This window comes from Python bivittatus, unplaced genomic scaffold (genome assembly GCF_059951505.1).
Source record: "Python bivittatus isolate LINGU-HERP-01145 unplaced genomic scaffold, Pbiv_v1 ctg000020_np1212, whole genome shotgun sequence".
NCBI lineage: Eukaryota > Metazoa > Chordata > Lepidosauria > Squamata > Pythonidae > Python > Python bivittatus.
This window is the reverse complement of record NW_028277030.1, coordinates 27016262-27032605: the sequence shown is the minus strand read 5'-3', so window position 1 is coordinate 27032605 and position 16344 is coordinate 27016262. Positions and strand designations below refer to the sequence as shown.

The window sequence follows — 16344 nt, the reverse complement described above, 5'->3', positions numbered from 1 at the left end:
ATATAAAGCTTTTATCAGACGTTATTTTATACAACATAATAGGGAACCAAAAAAGAAGAGGCAAGAGAAAACACAAGCTATTTTGGATGAGATACAGTAAAGAGGAAAAAAAAAGAATTAAAGAAATTTCCAGAGAAGATAAGTATTTCTCAACAAATTAAGCTTTTACAATGACAGTTATCTATGTTAACAGTAAGAGAAATGGAAATAAAAATGAACTATGTAAAGCAAAAAAATTTTGAGTTTGCAAACAAACCAGGGAGATGGTTGGCATATAAATTACGAAAAGAAAAAGAAAAGAAAATTATATTGAAACTAAAAGAGGAGACACTGTATTAATGGATAGTGTGGCCATACAAAAAGCATTTCGTCAGTATTATTCACACACACACACGTTTATTACAGCCATAAGGCCAGATACAGTCAGAATATACAGTAGTAACCATCTTACATCTATGTATATATATATATAAAACAAAACAATTAGTATTATTTAATCTAAAATTAAAGTAAAAATACTAAAATATATCAAAGTAAAATGCTATATTATAAAGTCTTAAATATAAATAATGGTGGAGTGTATTGTGCAAATGGTAGCACAAAACTGGGCAACTTGGGAGGATATTTTTGGATCCTTGTCCGAAAGGAGTAGCATTAAATAGAAATCACATTTCCTGCCAGGAAAACTCTTCAGTATCGGGTATATAAATATCTGCATTCCAAGATAGGGAAGCATGGAACTGCACTCCAAGGTATTGATGGGTGCGCACCTGTTCAATTGGGGTCCCATTTATTTGTCATTTGTGACTTTTATGTTGGTGTCGGGCAAAAACTAAAACTTCAGTTTTCTGATAATTTATTGAAAGTTCTTGATCTGTGCAGAATAAAGCTAGTGCCCTTAGTGCTCTTCTCATTCCCACTTGTGAGGTAGACATAATGACTACATCATCAGCATATAGTAGTGCTGGGATTACATGATCAGCCAAAATAGGTGGGTGATGGTCTGAAGCAGCAAGCGCTTGAATTATTGGATTTAGATACAAATTGAAAAGAAATGGAGCTAATATGCAACCTTGTCTTACACCTCTATGAATTGGGACTGCTCTGGATAAGTGTCCCCAAGGGGGGCATCTAATTTTCAGGGAGGTATTTGAGTAAAGCAACTGAATAAGAACCAGCAGCCTTTTGTCAATCGTGGTATGTCTCAGACTATCTCACAGTCTTTCCCTTGGTATTAGATCAAAAGCTAATTTAAAATCAACAAAAGTTGCAAAAAGGGAGCCACGAGGGGGAGTAGAATATTTTTCTGCTAAATGGTGAAGAACTAAGCAATGATCTAGTGTTGAACGTTCCTCTCTAAACCCAGCCTGTATAATATTATTCAGCAATAATATTTTCATTTTGTACCCAATCCACTAGCTTTAAATATAAAAATCCGGCATAAACTTTGTTTATTGTGTTTAGTAAACTGATAGGCCTATAATTTGTAGGGTCAAGTCTATTTCCTTTATTTTTATATATCGGTACAACAATGACCTGATTCCAGTCAGATGGAAATTATTCTGTATTACTAATATGTGTAAATAAGGTAGCCAAAACTGGGGCCCACCAGACTTTATTTTCCTTTATTAATTCTGGGAGGATAAAATCACCTCCAGATGCTTTACCTGGTTTTATTTGGGTAATAAGAGCTTTAATCTCAGCTATGGATACTGGCGGCCAAACTGGGAGGTCATTACAAGGGGGAATCACATCTGAGATTTCAGATTCCCTTTTAAAGATATTATAAAAATGATCCTCCCATTTATCTGCAGATATTTGTGTAATAGGGCATAAATGTCTATCCGTAAGAGACTGGTTTATTAAACGCCAGAACCAAGTGGAATTCTTGAGCTTTGCTGCTAAAATTAAATTGTTCCAATTCTCTCTTATAGCCTGCCATTTCTTTGTCTTCAAAAGGTCTTTATAATTTTTTTTTTTTTGAGTCTTAAGCAATTTTAAGGCAATTGAAGAATTTTCCTGGCGAAAGGTGGTTATTGCATTTAAGAGAGCTTTTTCAGCTTTAATACAGTCATGATCATACCAAGATTTAGATCTTTTATGTGCATAAACATACTTAGCTGTTGTACGTCTTGTCAAGGGGGCCTGAAGATTAGCAATAATTGATTGATACAATGATACTACTTGTTCATATGAATCGGATGAACATATTTGTGTATGCATCTGAAGCAGGGGCTCTGAGGTCAAAATTCCAGTCATAATTTTAGCTAAATCTTGAGACCATTTATTTTGTACTTGTCCCTTCATTGTAATGTCAATGGGGCAGTAGGCTATTTCTAATAATTCGAGGTTTGTTTTAAAATCAAAGAAACAAATTAATGGAAAGTGGTCACTATCAGGGCGAATTCCAGTATAAAAATAAGCTATATGACTTATAAAGTTCCAGGAAATCATAATATAGTCCACCACACTGGCCCCGTTTGGGCACCAGAATGTAAACTCCCCTTTTAGGTCATCCCTGACAGTGCCATTAAGTACTACTAGATCTAAACTATCCACAAATTGAGCCAAACGAAATCCTGCAATATTACATTTTTGATCTTTAGATTGTCTGGCTAATAAATATCCCACATAAGTTTTGGGGGGCATCTGCTAATTAAAATTGGTTTGTAAAGAAGCATCAGATTGGCCCATGCGTACATTAAAATCACCAGCTATTAGTATGACGGAATCTGGGTGTTGACATGATAGCAAATTTATGTAGGTATCAAACTGATCCCACAAATTGTTTATTTCCCTGTGCCCACGCACTGGGGGCAAATATACATTGACAAGTAATACAGAGTAAAATTTAAATCTGAGTAAGAGGGCTAGAGCCATATTTGAATAAGACTCCAGCATAACTACTGGGACGTTGAGTTTAACAGAAATCATAGTACTCAGGCCACCTGATGGTCTACCCTTTTTTGTACTGGGAATTGCATTTAAAGTAAAGGGAAGATATCCAGGGATTAATAGATCCTCCCTAGCCCACGTTTCTTGAAATAAAAGAATATTGAAAGAAGAAATATATTCCATAAATGAAACATCTAACATCTTTGCTTTCCAGCCTGCAACATTCCAGGAAAGGATAGAGATGCCCCCTTCTATAAGATAGAGTCATTTAGAGTCTGAGGGTACTGTCAGTGAGTTAACCGTACATACAGAGTTTTTCTTCTGGAATGGGGCCAAAGCTGAAGTTTCATCTAGTGTTGCCTGTTGTAGCGCCACCTGAGTCTGGAGGATAGCTCCAGTTGGGTGATTTTAGAACTTCTGGTAACAATATCCAGATCTGACTTTTGGGGAAGGAGACTAATAGGTTCCAAGGGATGTAACAAAAAGCCATCATGTGGAGAAGGTCTAAGTTCCAAAGAGCATTGTTCAGGATCTGCCTGTGATATGGGAAACACATCCTCCTCGATAGTTATTCCAACTTGTATACAGCAAGTGACATCCCTCTGGAGAAAACAGATTAATATCTAAAGAAATAAAATTTACTGAGCATTACAGAGGAACAAAAACAGATTATGAATGGACCTATAGCAATAAGGGAAGTTTCTGTAGCTATAAAAAATATGTCTGGACCAGATAGATTATCAGGTTATTATACATATACATATACAAAACATTTGAGGATGAACTTTTACAACTTTTACAAAATACAATGAACTGTATCTTACAGGGAGGAAAGATGCCAGAGAATTGGAAAGAGGCCAATATACCACTAATACCTAGAGGGACAAGATTTGACTTTAACAGAAACTATACGTTGATATCATTATTGAATAATGACTACATGTAGTTTACAATGATTCTGACTGAAAATAATTTTGCAAAAATTTATTCATGAGGATCAATGTGGATTTTTACCTAAAAGACAGTTAAAGGACAATCTTAGAAATGTGTTGGATATTTTGTAATATTTGAAGCAACATAATGAAAAACAAACTGCATTGATTTTCTTAGATGTAGAGGAGGCCTTCGACAATTTGAATTGGGCTTTCCTGTTCAAAGTTTTAGAAGATATGAACTTTGGAGAGAACTTTATAAAATGGGTAAGATGGATTTATACTTCACAGAAAGCACAAATATTGTTAGTAGAGATTTAACAAAAACATGTGAGATACAAAAAGGAACAAGACAGAGATGCCCACTATCTCTTCTCTTGCTTATTTTGATTCTTGAAATACTGAATAGAGATATAAGACAAGATGAGAGAATTGTGAGAGTAAAGATCAAAAAAGAAACTTATAAGTTAAGGGCTTTTGCAGATAACTTGGTGTTGATTTTGGAAGATCCTTTAAATGAAATTGAAACATTAATGGGAAAACTAAAAGAATTTGAGGCATTAGCAGGTTTTAAGATCAACAAACAGAAGACAAAGATGTTAACAACAAAAATGAAAATAGAAAATCAAACAGAATTGGTGAATAAAACCGGTTTTGAAAAGAAAGTAAAATTTCTCAGTATCACTATGACAAATATGAATTGTATGTTATTTCAAAATAACTATGTTAAGACATGGAATGACATTTTAAAAAATATGTTAAGTTGATAGAAACTACAATTGTCATTGCTCAGGAGAACGTGTGTGATAAAAATGAATGTCCTGCCTAGAATGAAGTTTTTGTTCCAGACAATATCTATTTTGACAACTGATGCACCATTTAAACAGTGGTAAAAGGATATATCTAAATTTGTGTGACGGGGAAAAACCATGAGTTAAATATAAGGTGTTTTAGGATGCAAAGGAAAGAGGAGGATTGGGTTTACCTGATTTGACATTGTATTTTGCAGCTTGCTGTTTGGTTTGGATGAAAGAGTGGATGCTGCTGAGAAACACAAGGTTTTTGGAATTAGAACATGACCTGAGATTTGGGTGGCATGGGTATCTGTGATAAAGTCAAGGTTAATGTGGATTTTAAAAACTATTATGTTGGACATGCCATATTGAGAATATGGAATACATACAAATTCAGGTTGTGCCCGAAAATGCCTTTGTGGCTCTCAGAACAAGCATTTTATAGACCAGAAATAATAGGTAAATACAAATGGTTAACTTATTGCGAGATACTAGAATTTTGTCAAGGGGAATATAAAATAAAATCAAGAGAAGTAGTGATGGCAGAGGGATATAGTTGCCAATGGTTTTTTTATTTACAGTTATTAGAAAGATTTAAAGTAAACAAAAGAGTTTATGGTTTCGAACATTGTAAGACTGAGTTTGAAATGGAATTACCATATTTTTCCATCTATAAGACGATACTTTTTTCTAAAATCGTTACACTAAAAATTGAAGGGCGTCTTATGCAAGGAAGTAAGCCGAGGAGAGAACCGCGCGGTTGCGAAACTGCCCATACTTTGTCTCTGCAAACAGGCTTCCTCCAATCACGAGCCTTATGTAACTGATGTCAGCTGATGCTGAACAAACCAATTGGAGGAAGTCTGTTTGCTGAGACAAGCTATCAGCGGTTTCACTCATGATTGAATATAATCAGTTATGCAAAAGAGCATGGAAACAGAGCTGCAGAGAGACAGTTTGGACCTCCTCCCACTGAGTGTATCATGTAAATGTTACCTAATTACTAAATAAAAATGTGTTCTGCTTTATCTTTAAAATATTGATTTCTTAATCTTGGGTTGGAAAAGTGGGGTTCATCTTATACATGGGGGCATCTTATAGATGGAAAACATGGTATGTACAAATAATTAACATGTAATTGCAAAAATGTACAAACTTCTATTGAAATCTGAAACAGAAGAAGAACAAGTGAAAGAATGTATCATAAAGTAGACTAAAATGTTTGGTTATAATATACAGCAGTGGCACCATCCTGATTAGCTTGAACTACAATTCCCATTATATTAAAAACAGGGAACATGATCTCAGTGTGATTTAAGATTTCACTTAGAAACTAAATGATAGTTCACTGTTTCCAACGTAATGGCTTGGTTCACACAACACATTAGACTAAAATGTGATTGACTGATTTATGGATAATTGTTTCATGCAAATGAATGCAGCTACAGTAAACAATAGATTAGAACAATTAAAAAAAAAAGAACCAAGAAAAAAACAAGCATCTAGGAGGAAAACAACATACTGTCTTACACAAAGTACTCCCCCAACTGGCTTGCCACCCACCCTAGCTCAAGGCTTGGGGGAAAAATCAGGTTTTAAGAGCTTGTTAAACAAGGTCAGGGTAGGAGCCATATGGACCTCTGGGATGATGCTGTTCCAGAAGGCAAGTGACATGATAGAGAAAGCCTGCTTTCTGAGTCTCATCAGATGACATTATTTATTGGGTGGGACCCAAAGCATGCTCACTCTGCCAACTATATGGATGGGGACTTCCGGTGAGGAACGGTGAACTGACGTCCTGCGCTCTGTGGGAGACACTGTGGCCGAAAGTTAGCTGGATATAGATTCAGACTGATAATTCTCTCTGGATAAAAGAGAGATCCTGAGATTACCCTTATGCATTCCAAACAGCTGGGGGGGGGGGTTGTGAGTTGGCAGCAGAAACCAATCAGCTGGGAGTTGTGGGTTTCACCATGACCTGAGCCATTAATGTAGCATTTTAAGGACTTAAACTTCATCTAAACTTCATCTTTTTTAATCATCTTGGAATTTGATTTTTTTCTTACTGCTTCTTTAAGATTAAAAAACCTTTGGAACTGCAAGTTGAGCATTCACTGGATGAGTCTCTCTTCAATCTGTTTAAAAAGAAAATTATGTGTTTCCAGCTTTGTAAGTTCTTTATTTTTTGCAATATACAGCAAAAGGTTGATTATAGTATTGTTTTTGGAAAGTTTTTAAATGCTGAGGATTTGGATGAAATTGATTTAAAGAAAGTTTTTTAAGTTAATTGAAAAGATTCTCTTGGCTGGGAAAAAATTCCATGTTTATATTCCAAACTGATAACAAGACTTTGAAGGTTGATCACTAGAGGGCACCAGATGGCTTCTTTAAAGGAAACATTTGATCTGTGGGTGCAAGAAGTGCTTGAGTTATTTAACTCAGTATTGGAACCAAAAGGTGTAATTGAAGAAGAACAAATCCCTTTGAATTAAACTGAAATAGAAATAGAAATACAAATAGAATTGGATGATCATCTAAAAATTTTTAAAAATATACAAATAATATATCAAAATGAATGATGTGGATTACCCATTTAAATTGGAATATAAGAGATCTACTGGAGTGGCTACATTGAAATTACAAATTGACTTTGATAAAGATGACAAGGATTTCAAGAGAAGAGACAAGGATAGTAGAAGAAAGCAGATGTTAGAACTTTATAAGATCTGAGAATTGCTGGGAGGAAGAAGAAAAATACAAAATTGGTTTATTTGATTATGGTTAAATAATGGGTTGCTATCTCTGGTGATGTTTAATGGCTACTTTGGATAAGTTTTTTTTGAAATGCTCAATTGGGTGTAACAGATTAGTTTGTAATATCTATGTTACTACTGTTGGTATATAAATAAGGAGTTACTATTTCTGGTAATGTTTAACAGTTTTTATTTTTCTGTAATGTTTAATTGTTAATTGGAATTAGATTTTGATTATTAGGAGAGAGATTAGAGGGATTTTGTTTAAATGGAAAGGGGGACTAAACTAAGGACTACTCATTTAGTCTGTCAGTTATGTCTGTCGATTTTTACTGGTCCTTTTGTTGATTAATGAGGAGAGCTGAAGATTTAGAGATGGGTCTATAGAAAATGGGGTGAAGTATAGAAGGAAGATGTATTTGGTTGTATCTTAAGAGACAATGATAAGTTATTAATGTTGAATATACTTGCTGGGGATGAAGGTGGAAGTTTCTTGTTAACTTTTTTGAGGGGAGTTTTTTTTTTCTGCATTAATTTTTTTTCTTTTTCCTTTTTTAAAAATGTCTTTTTGTATTAGGTTCTTATATTAGTTTTATCTGTTTTATATATTCTTTAATAGAGTTTATTAAAAAAACAATTATAAGGATGGGCAGAAACTACAGGAGACTAACATTTCTTCAGATAGCCAGACCCTATGCTATGAAGGGCTTTATAGGTAATAGCCAGTGTCTTGCACCTAGAAGCCTATTGGTAAGCAATACAGCTCACAAAGCAGAAATGTAAAATGGGCATACTATGACATTACCATAATTGCCTGCATTGCTGCATTCTAGACTAGCTGCAGCTTTCAAGTGGTCTTCAAGAACAGTACCATGTAGAATGTGTGGCAACAGTCTACATACAAGGTGATCAAGGTATAAGCAACTGTCTGGAGGTCCTCGTGGTCCAGAAACAGGCACAACAGGTGCACAAGATGAATCTGTACAAAAGCCTTCCTGCCCACAGATGCCATCTGCTCTTCAAGCAGGAGCTCTGAGTCCAGGAAGACCCTCAAACTGCACACCTGTCCTGAACAGGGAAGTGTGATCCCATTCAGGATTTAATATGGAAAGTCTCTGCTACTGGGTATATCAAACACCTATAGGTAGTAGCTTAAGAACTAGCCTTTTTAGGGGTTGCTCTCAGCTTTACAATTCTGTACTGATGGAGATCAGGCAAGTTCACTCCCTGTTATCCACTCACTGGCAAGAAAATCCTGTTGTTTTTTAAAAATTCTGGTCAGCCTTTGGTGAGTAAGCAAGGTTGGGAGCTGAATCAGGCTTAAATTGCTTGGGTGTAGTCTCTGTTACTGATGCAATTTTAACAGTGTTTCCTATGTTTTTAATAGTATTCTTAGTGGCTAGTTGTTGTTTCCTGCTATTTTCTTTCCTTTTATTTTTATTATTAGCTTTCTTGAATGCCTTTTTTTTTTTAGCCAGAAACTTAGGGTACAGACACTAAATATATATCTGGGACACCACATATTGGCTTTCCGCCCAACAGGTTTGCAGAAGTAGTCTGTAGCAGTAGCAATTTCCGCACAATAGCAAGAAAGAAGAAAGCTGGGATGCAAGAGAAATATTTCTGCTCCGAATCATATGATTTGTAAAGTGAAATATACAGCCTGCTTTGCAAGACAGTTTCAGAAAATGGCGTCACAATATATCAGTAAGAAGTACAGTACTAGCAGGTCTCTGATGGGAAGCAATTATCTGTAACCTTTCTTTGTCAGGGGCTTGCAAGAAATAATTGGGATGTTCCTTGGGGACTCTTCCCTGAAGCCCTGTTTTGAAGCTTCAGCTGAGAGAGCTTGACTGTATTCTGAAAGCAAATGCTATATTTAACAATATGGCTCAAAAGCAGACTTTCATTATATTGAAGGAGATAAATGGTTTTGTATTCAAGTTAGATATGCTTATTCAGCTCTGCAGGTTTGGGAAAACAAAGATCAGAATTTAATATTAGCAGTGGAACCTTGCTCATTAGAAATGAAGCTTGTTGGAATCCACCAGGCATATATGCATTAACTTGAATATACTGCATGCAACTCTCTTAATTAGAAACTGAACTGAAGCGCGAAGACAGGCTGTCTCCTAACTCCAAAATTATCATATTCCTATCAAAGCCTCAGTATGCTTGGGTAACCTGTAATTAGGGACAAAGGTTAACACATAATTTTATATGTTGAATAACCAGTTATATTTATGTCATTATTCAAAGGTAGGACTCCTGGCATGTGAGTGTGTAAGACAGAAAGAAAGTCTCCACTCATATTAGGTCGGATGAGTAAATGGAGGCGGAACTGAAATGATTGTTTGGCTTCCAACAATTGTATAACTGTTTCAGGATTTTTTTTTTACAGTATGCATTTATTTTGCATTCCAAATTTGAATAATATTTAATTTTGCTTTTTCAGTTTGACAAGTATTTACAACTATTCCAATGTATACCTTCAGTCACGTTTCTAACTCATAACCGCTTCCCAACCTCAAATAAGTATGTCTGTGTGTTCTTTGAGGATGGGGGTGGGGGTGGGGGTGGGGGTGGGGGTAAGACATGTGTGAATGAAACCAATTGCACCATTTGCAACAGCTTGCTTCTCCCCCCCAAGGGTTGCTGATGTGTTGAATTCCATAGCTATATTATCAATTGATAACAATAGATACAAGTTTTTTCCCCCCCAGATGCATGTTGTTTACTTCCCATTTGAATGCTTGGGAAGTTTATAGCACTGATGACTTGTGAGACTGGCTTTATGCCCTGGAAAGTTCCATGCATATTAAGCTAGGACCAAACACTTCCTTCATATTATTTTCACAGTTTAAATGCTTCCTTGAAGATGCAATTAAGCAACAAGATAAAAGGGTAGATACAACATAGGTGTATACTTTTCAATCAAATTATCTAGCCCAACTTTCATCCAAAGAAAGAATCATTAGACAATACGATAACAGTTCTTCTATAGCACATTTATATTGGGTATACACAACTCACCAGTTGAAATATAATTGGCTAGTTTCTGACTTAAGGTTCGTGTTTGCGTGATATATATTTGCATGGTTGAATTAACCATTTTTTTTCCAATTAAGCTTATATACTCGGTACTGTACAGAGAACCCATTAAACCATAAACTAACTACACAGGCTAAATTCACACAACGCAGCAGACTAAAATATGATAGGCTAGTTTGTGGGTAAAACAAGTTACTTTGTTGTGTGAACCTTGTCTATAAAAAGTAATTATCATGTACGTTGATAAATTACATACTGCCAAGTTTTGATGTATTAATTGCTGTAAAAGAATTAAAACTCCATATGAACATAGATTGATCTCCCTTTAACAACATGTGATGGATCAAGAGGAATCAGCCAGTTCTGAACATGGCTTGCTCTAGGCACAAGGTAGGTTCTTATCCATCAGTATTTCCCATATCCCTGCCAAGTAGCATCCACGTAATGGGTACATTCACATGACATACTTATCTAAGATTAATTTAAATACGGTTTATGGAATTCATCCAATTTTCTTAGTTTACATGATGCACTGAGTCATAAAGCAATCAACAGACTGTGCAATGGCTGAGACTCCAGACACCCTGGGTAAAATAAGTGACAATTTTACAAAATTTGCAGATGATACAGTCCTTTAGTAGTTCAAATTCTGATACAATGACCAAGATGAACAATAAGCCTTTTAGCTGCTACTAAGACTGTTAATTTGGTAGAATCCAAAACAGCATGCCTAAGAAATAAAACTAGGTTTGCAGTATAAAAACTAGGATTTGGAAAAACTAACTTCATATTAAGAGGTGCAGAAGAGAGATTATATAGCTAATATCTATGACTTGTATTTTTTAAATTGACAATTAACACAAAATGTACAATAAACATTACAGAACATAATTCTGATAACACCCAAATTTTCAACAGCAAATATACATTTTTAAACCTCATCAGAAGGAAAGAGAAACAAAATTGCTATTTTTAAAATTTGCTTATGGTATATGATTTCAATTGCATTTGTAAAATATTAATATGCATGAAAGCTAAGAAATTATTACTAATTACAAAACAATGCTGCATGTTAAAAGTATCTTTAAAAGAAGCCTAAAATATCATATAGACAAGGATAGTAATTGTACATTTGATAGTACGTTTGAACTGGTGAAATCAACTTCTGCTCTCAGGAGGAGTGAGATCATAAAGGGAAGAAAATAAACATGAAAAGACATAATATTCTATTTTATTTCTATTATTGTTACCCAAGAGGTGCACAGTGCTGTAAGGTATCACAACAGTAAACTTCTGAAAAAGTGTAGCAGTATCCTGTAGTGAAACACCTTATTTAAAGATACACCTCCTTCACCAGGCTTTTGGTTGCTAATTTTAGGATTAAATTACATTTTTAATATTTCTGATTCTTCTGTTCTTGTCCTTAATGTTTTGTTAGCTGCCTTGAATACTCACTGCTTGCCAGAGTAGAAATGCAGATTATAAATAGGATAAATGAATGTAAATAAAATTTAGCCAAATATATAGAGACAGCCATGATTGGATTGTAGCAGTAAAATAATTATGAGCCATTGTATTCCTCCCTGCCTCCAGTATTGCTGCAAGGTGGTGATTGGAAGTATCTATTTATTTTAAAATTAAACCAAGTTCATTACTTTGCATTTTTCCCGAGGAAGCCAAATAATACACCACTGTTATTGGCAGACCATAATTTAAACCAACTGTAGTCCTTTGTTCAAACAACACTGGTTAATGTATAGATTCAGGGGCTTTTGATCTCTAGCAGAAATAAGCAACAGGCTTTCCTCTAGATCTCACTAAACTTCCAATGGCCAGCATTTCAGTCTACAAAACTAATGGTGAAAGATGCCAGGATCTGAAACTCAGGAACATCGGGGGGGGGGGGGGGGCAAAGACTGCTCCCTATTAAAGCAGCTGTAATGGCAGGAGGGGGGAGATTCACACACAACACAAACTTGGGTCTCTAGTTCTCTCTCTGTTAAACTTTTTTCTCTCAGGACCGCTTCCCACTTTTAAATATTATGGAAGACCCCAAAACAACTTTTATTTGTATGGGTTATATTTATCAATATTTACCATATTAAAAATTAAGATTGAGGCATTCACTGCCACTACCGCTGCTCATGATTGTTTGGTGTGATTTCAATATTGTATTATTTTGCAACATAGGCTGGCAAATAATTTTGATTTTGCAGACCCTTGAGAGGGTCTTGGGGGACCCCCAGGGGTCCTAGAACCGCACTTTAAGAACACTGCTCTATCTTAACCAGGCCTCTCTGCTTATAACTAACTGCTGCACAAGTACCCATCCTTGATTTTTATGATTTAAAAAATGTTCTGGAACGTTTGTTGTGTCCTTTTGTTAAATTACATGGATCCAATAGTCATTCATCCATTCATAATAGATATTTCTACTTTTCATTTCCAGCAACCAAACCCTGAATATAACTTGCACTTCGATGTAAGAGTACGCAGCTTAAAATTCTCGGCCTTCAAGCCCGCAGCTATAAGTATTGTAGACCATCACGTTAACGCAGAAAGCAGCCGCTGTTATTACCAACCTCGGAACCCAAGAGCTCGAGGTCTCGTTTCCCGGCCGGTAGCTGTTTCCGTTGCTCCCCGGCATCACAAGTTGGTTGCTATGGCGCAGTCGCGGTGATCGCTGGCGCGTGAAACGGGGCACGCGATGGAGGAGGAGGACGCGGTGAGGTTGGAACGTGGCTGGGGTGGGGGGCGGCGGCATTTTAGTAACAGACATGAGGACTAGGTAGCGCGTATTGCACATTGAGAATAAAACAGGGAGGGAGTGAGCGGGAAAATAATTTTATGTATACATTTGTGGGCAAATAATGACGTAGGTAGGATCTGTTTTTTAAGCATGCATCTTGTATCTTTAACAGCTTGTCGGTAACTATCGCAGGCTGTTTGCTTTTATTTCACAACCATGCTGGAGAAAGTTTAATTGGTTAAATTCAGGAATCTTTGAGAGGAAAGACATACCTTGAGGGAATACTTAACCTAGAGGTTACAATCTGGATTCAAAAATCTGGACGACCAGTACGTACGTGGCAGCAGTAAAGCGGCATAGAAAATTCTCTTTACAGCCATCTAATGGTCGTCTGGATTTTGTGCCCCTGATTTGGTCTTTTCTGTTTGTTGCTTGAGTTTCCATCCTTCTGTAAGGTGTTGGGGTTTCCAACCTCCTCCTATGGAGCTGTTCTTTGCATCATTTAGATCAAGAAAAAAGAGTAAATTTTGCAACAATCAAAACCAAGCGTGTGTGTGGACTGAAATCACATTTATTACAGATAAAGACATTAACGGTACACCCATGCATCTTAGTGGTGGAGTGTAGTTAATTTTATCTATCAGTTATTCCCTCTCCACCATCTTACGCCCTCCCCCAAGTGTGCTCCAGGGTTTGTGGATTTGAGTTGCAAAGCAGAGGAGAAGAATCACAATTGTGAGAGTAAATATTTAGTTGCATAACAGTGATGGTAGCACTTTGTTTATATGCAGTAAACTCCCCTGTGATCAAGGCGACTGTTGTCTAGTAAGCATACATAGGACTGTATGTCACAAAATCAAGTACAATTTTATACATGCTTAGTTGAAGGAAATCACCCTGAATTTATTTGCAGATATGCATGACCATAGTACTTTTTTAAAAAACCACATTATATGCAGACTGTATATTATGACCAAATAAGATACGTGCTGTAATATGCTAAAGTATTTTTCTTAGAAGTTGCCATAGTATTTCATAGCATTGTGCATTTGGATGCAATGAAAAGTATTGACATTTTCACATTTCACATTGTTTGTTTTAGAGAGACTACAATGAACCTTGTGGATATTGTTCTGCTATCAGCTGGAGCATTACAGAAGAAGGCAGATTTTACTGCACATCTTGTCACACTGTTATAGAAGTAAGGTTGCTGTTATTTGTTTCCCCATTTCAAAACTCACCTTAATTTTAAGTGTAGATTTTTAAAGGTTAAATACATGAACATAATATGTGAACTTCTTAAATAATTGTAGACCTGATCTAGTTGTTTTAAAGTGCAGCTATCTATATGAAAGAATGATTGGCACTGGAAGGGGACACATATTGGGGCCTGGTAACTCAGCCATTCAGGAGAGTTTTGTGAATCTGTTGCAGGTTCCTATCCAAATGAAAGCCTGTCTTGATGACAGCTGTGTGCATATATCCTGCTTACTGTATTCTCCATCCCAAGATCACTGTTGCTTAATTAAAGTAAATGTAAAAAGGCTGAATAATTTTGGGCATATTTATTAACATTACATGTTTTCAAAACTCTTGCAGAAGACTAGAGAAGTTCTAACTGGTGATGTTACCACTAATGCAAGGGCACAGTCTATCTCTAGAGGATTAAGAAAAAGAAAGAATAAATTTGGTAAGATTTATGTTTTATCAGTTTGTTATAAAAGTATGGAATGTTGATTTTTCCCACCTTATACAGCTAATGCTGAACAAGTTATAGTCATCCAATATGATGTGCTTGTTCACGTCAGTTCTGCAGCAGGAGTGATCAATATAATCTGTGGGGCACAGGGATATTCATAGGATGAGAGCCAGATCTTTAGTGTAAAAAAAGTCTAATCCTCTACACACATGGATATAAAGTGGTAAGAATCTGAAATGAATAATTTATATGGAGACAATTTTGTTTTCTGAGAGTAATGCTTTGCAAGCCTACTTTTCAGAATCTGATGTTTTTTATTTTCAAAATTGAGGATAAGCGCTTTAGAATCATAATACTGTTAAAAGTGCATTAGGACTGGTATTTGTTAAAGACAACTACAGTGGGGCAAAAAAGTATTTAGTCAGCCACCAATTGTGCAAGTTCTCCCACTTAAAAAGATGAGAGAGCCCTGTAGTTTTCATCATAGGTATACCTCAACTATGAGAGACAAAATGAGAAAAAAAAATCCAGAAAATCACATTGTCTGATTTTTAAAGAATTTATTTGCAAATCATGGTGGAAAATAAGTATTTGGTCACCTACAAACAAGCAAGATGTCTGGCTCTCACAGACCTGTAACTACTTCTTTAAGAGGCTCCTCTGTCCTCCACTCGTTACCTGTAGTAATGGCACCTGTTTGACCTTGTTATCAGTATAAAAGACACCTGTCCACAACCTCAAACAGTCACACTCCAAACTCCACTATGGCCAAGACCAAAGAGCTGTTGAAGAACACCAGAAACAAAATTGTAGACCTGCACCAGGCTGGGAAGACTGAATCTGCAATAGGCAAGCAGCTTGGTGTGAAGAAATCAACTGTGGGAGCAATAATTAGAAAATGGAAGACGTACAAGACCACTGATAATCTCCCTCGATCTGGGGCTCCACGCAAGATCTCACCCCGTGGGGTCAAAATGATCACAAGAACGGTGAGCAAAAATCCCAGAACCACATGGGGGGACCTAGTGAATGACCTGCAGAGAGCTGGGACCAAAGTAACAAAGGCTACCATCAGTAACACACTATGCCGCCAGGGACTCAAATCCTGCAGTGCCAGACGTGTCCCCCTGCTTAAGCCAGTACATGTCCGGGCCCGTCTGAAGTTTGCTAGAGAGCATTTGGATGATCCAGAAGAGGATTGGGAGAATGTCATATGGTCAGATGAAACCAAAGTAGAACGTTTTGGTCTAAACTCAACTCGTCGTGTTTGGAGGAGAGAGAATGCTGAGTTGCATCCAAAGAACACCATACCTACTGTGAAGCATGGGGGTGGAAACATCATGCTTTGGGGCTGTTTTTCTGCAAAGGGACCAGGACGACTGATCCGTGTAAAGGAAAGAATGAATGGGGCCATGTATCGTGAGATTTTGAGTGAACACCTCCTTCCATCAGCAAGGGCATTGAAGATGAA

General features: G+C 36.5%; 1 protein-coding gene across 13 annotated transcripts in view; it reads left to right on the top strand.

Moving 5' to 3' along the window:
• TAF1B (TATA-box binding protein associated factor, RNA polymerase I subunit B) overlaps nucleotides 1–16344 on the top strand; it is a 102292-nt gene that overhangs the window by 46082 nt on the left and 39866 nt on the right. For 4 of the 13 annotated variants that reach the window (XM_088136276.1, XM_088136357.1, XM_088136265.1 and 1 more), the window contains 6 exons: nucleotides 43–4094; nucleotides 6700–6790; nucleotides 10739–10815; nucleotides 12875–13150; nucleotides 14277–14375; nucleotides 14774–14864. In XM_088136276.1, coding sequence (XP_087992402.1) covers nucleotides 13133–13150; nucleotides 14277–14375; nucleotides 14774–14864 — 208 coding nt within the window. In that variant the 5' untranslated portion in view covers nucleotides 43–4094; nucleotides 6700–6790; nucleotides 10739–10815; nucleotides 12875–13132. The remainder of the gene's footprint in view (nucleotides 1–42; nucleotides 4095–6699; nucleotides 6791–10738; nucleotides 10816–12874; nucleotides 13151–14276; nucleotides 14376–14773; nucleotides 14865–16344) is intronic. The other 9 variants (XM_088136324.1, XM_088136301.1, XM_088136310.1 and 6 more) reach the window with 5 other exon arrangements.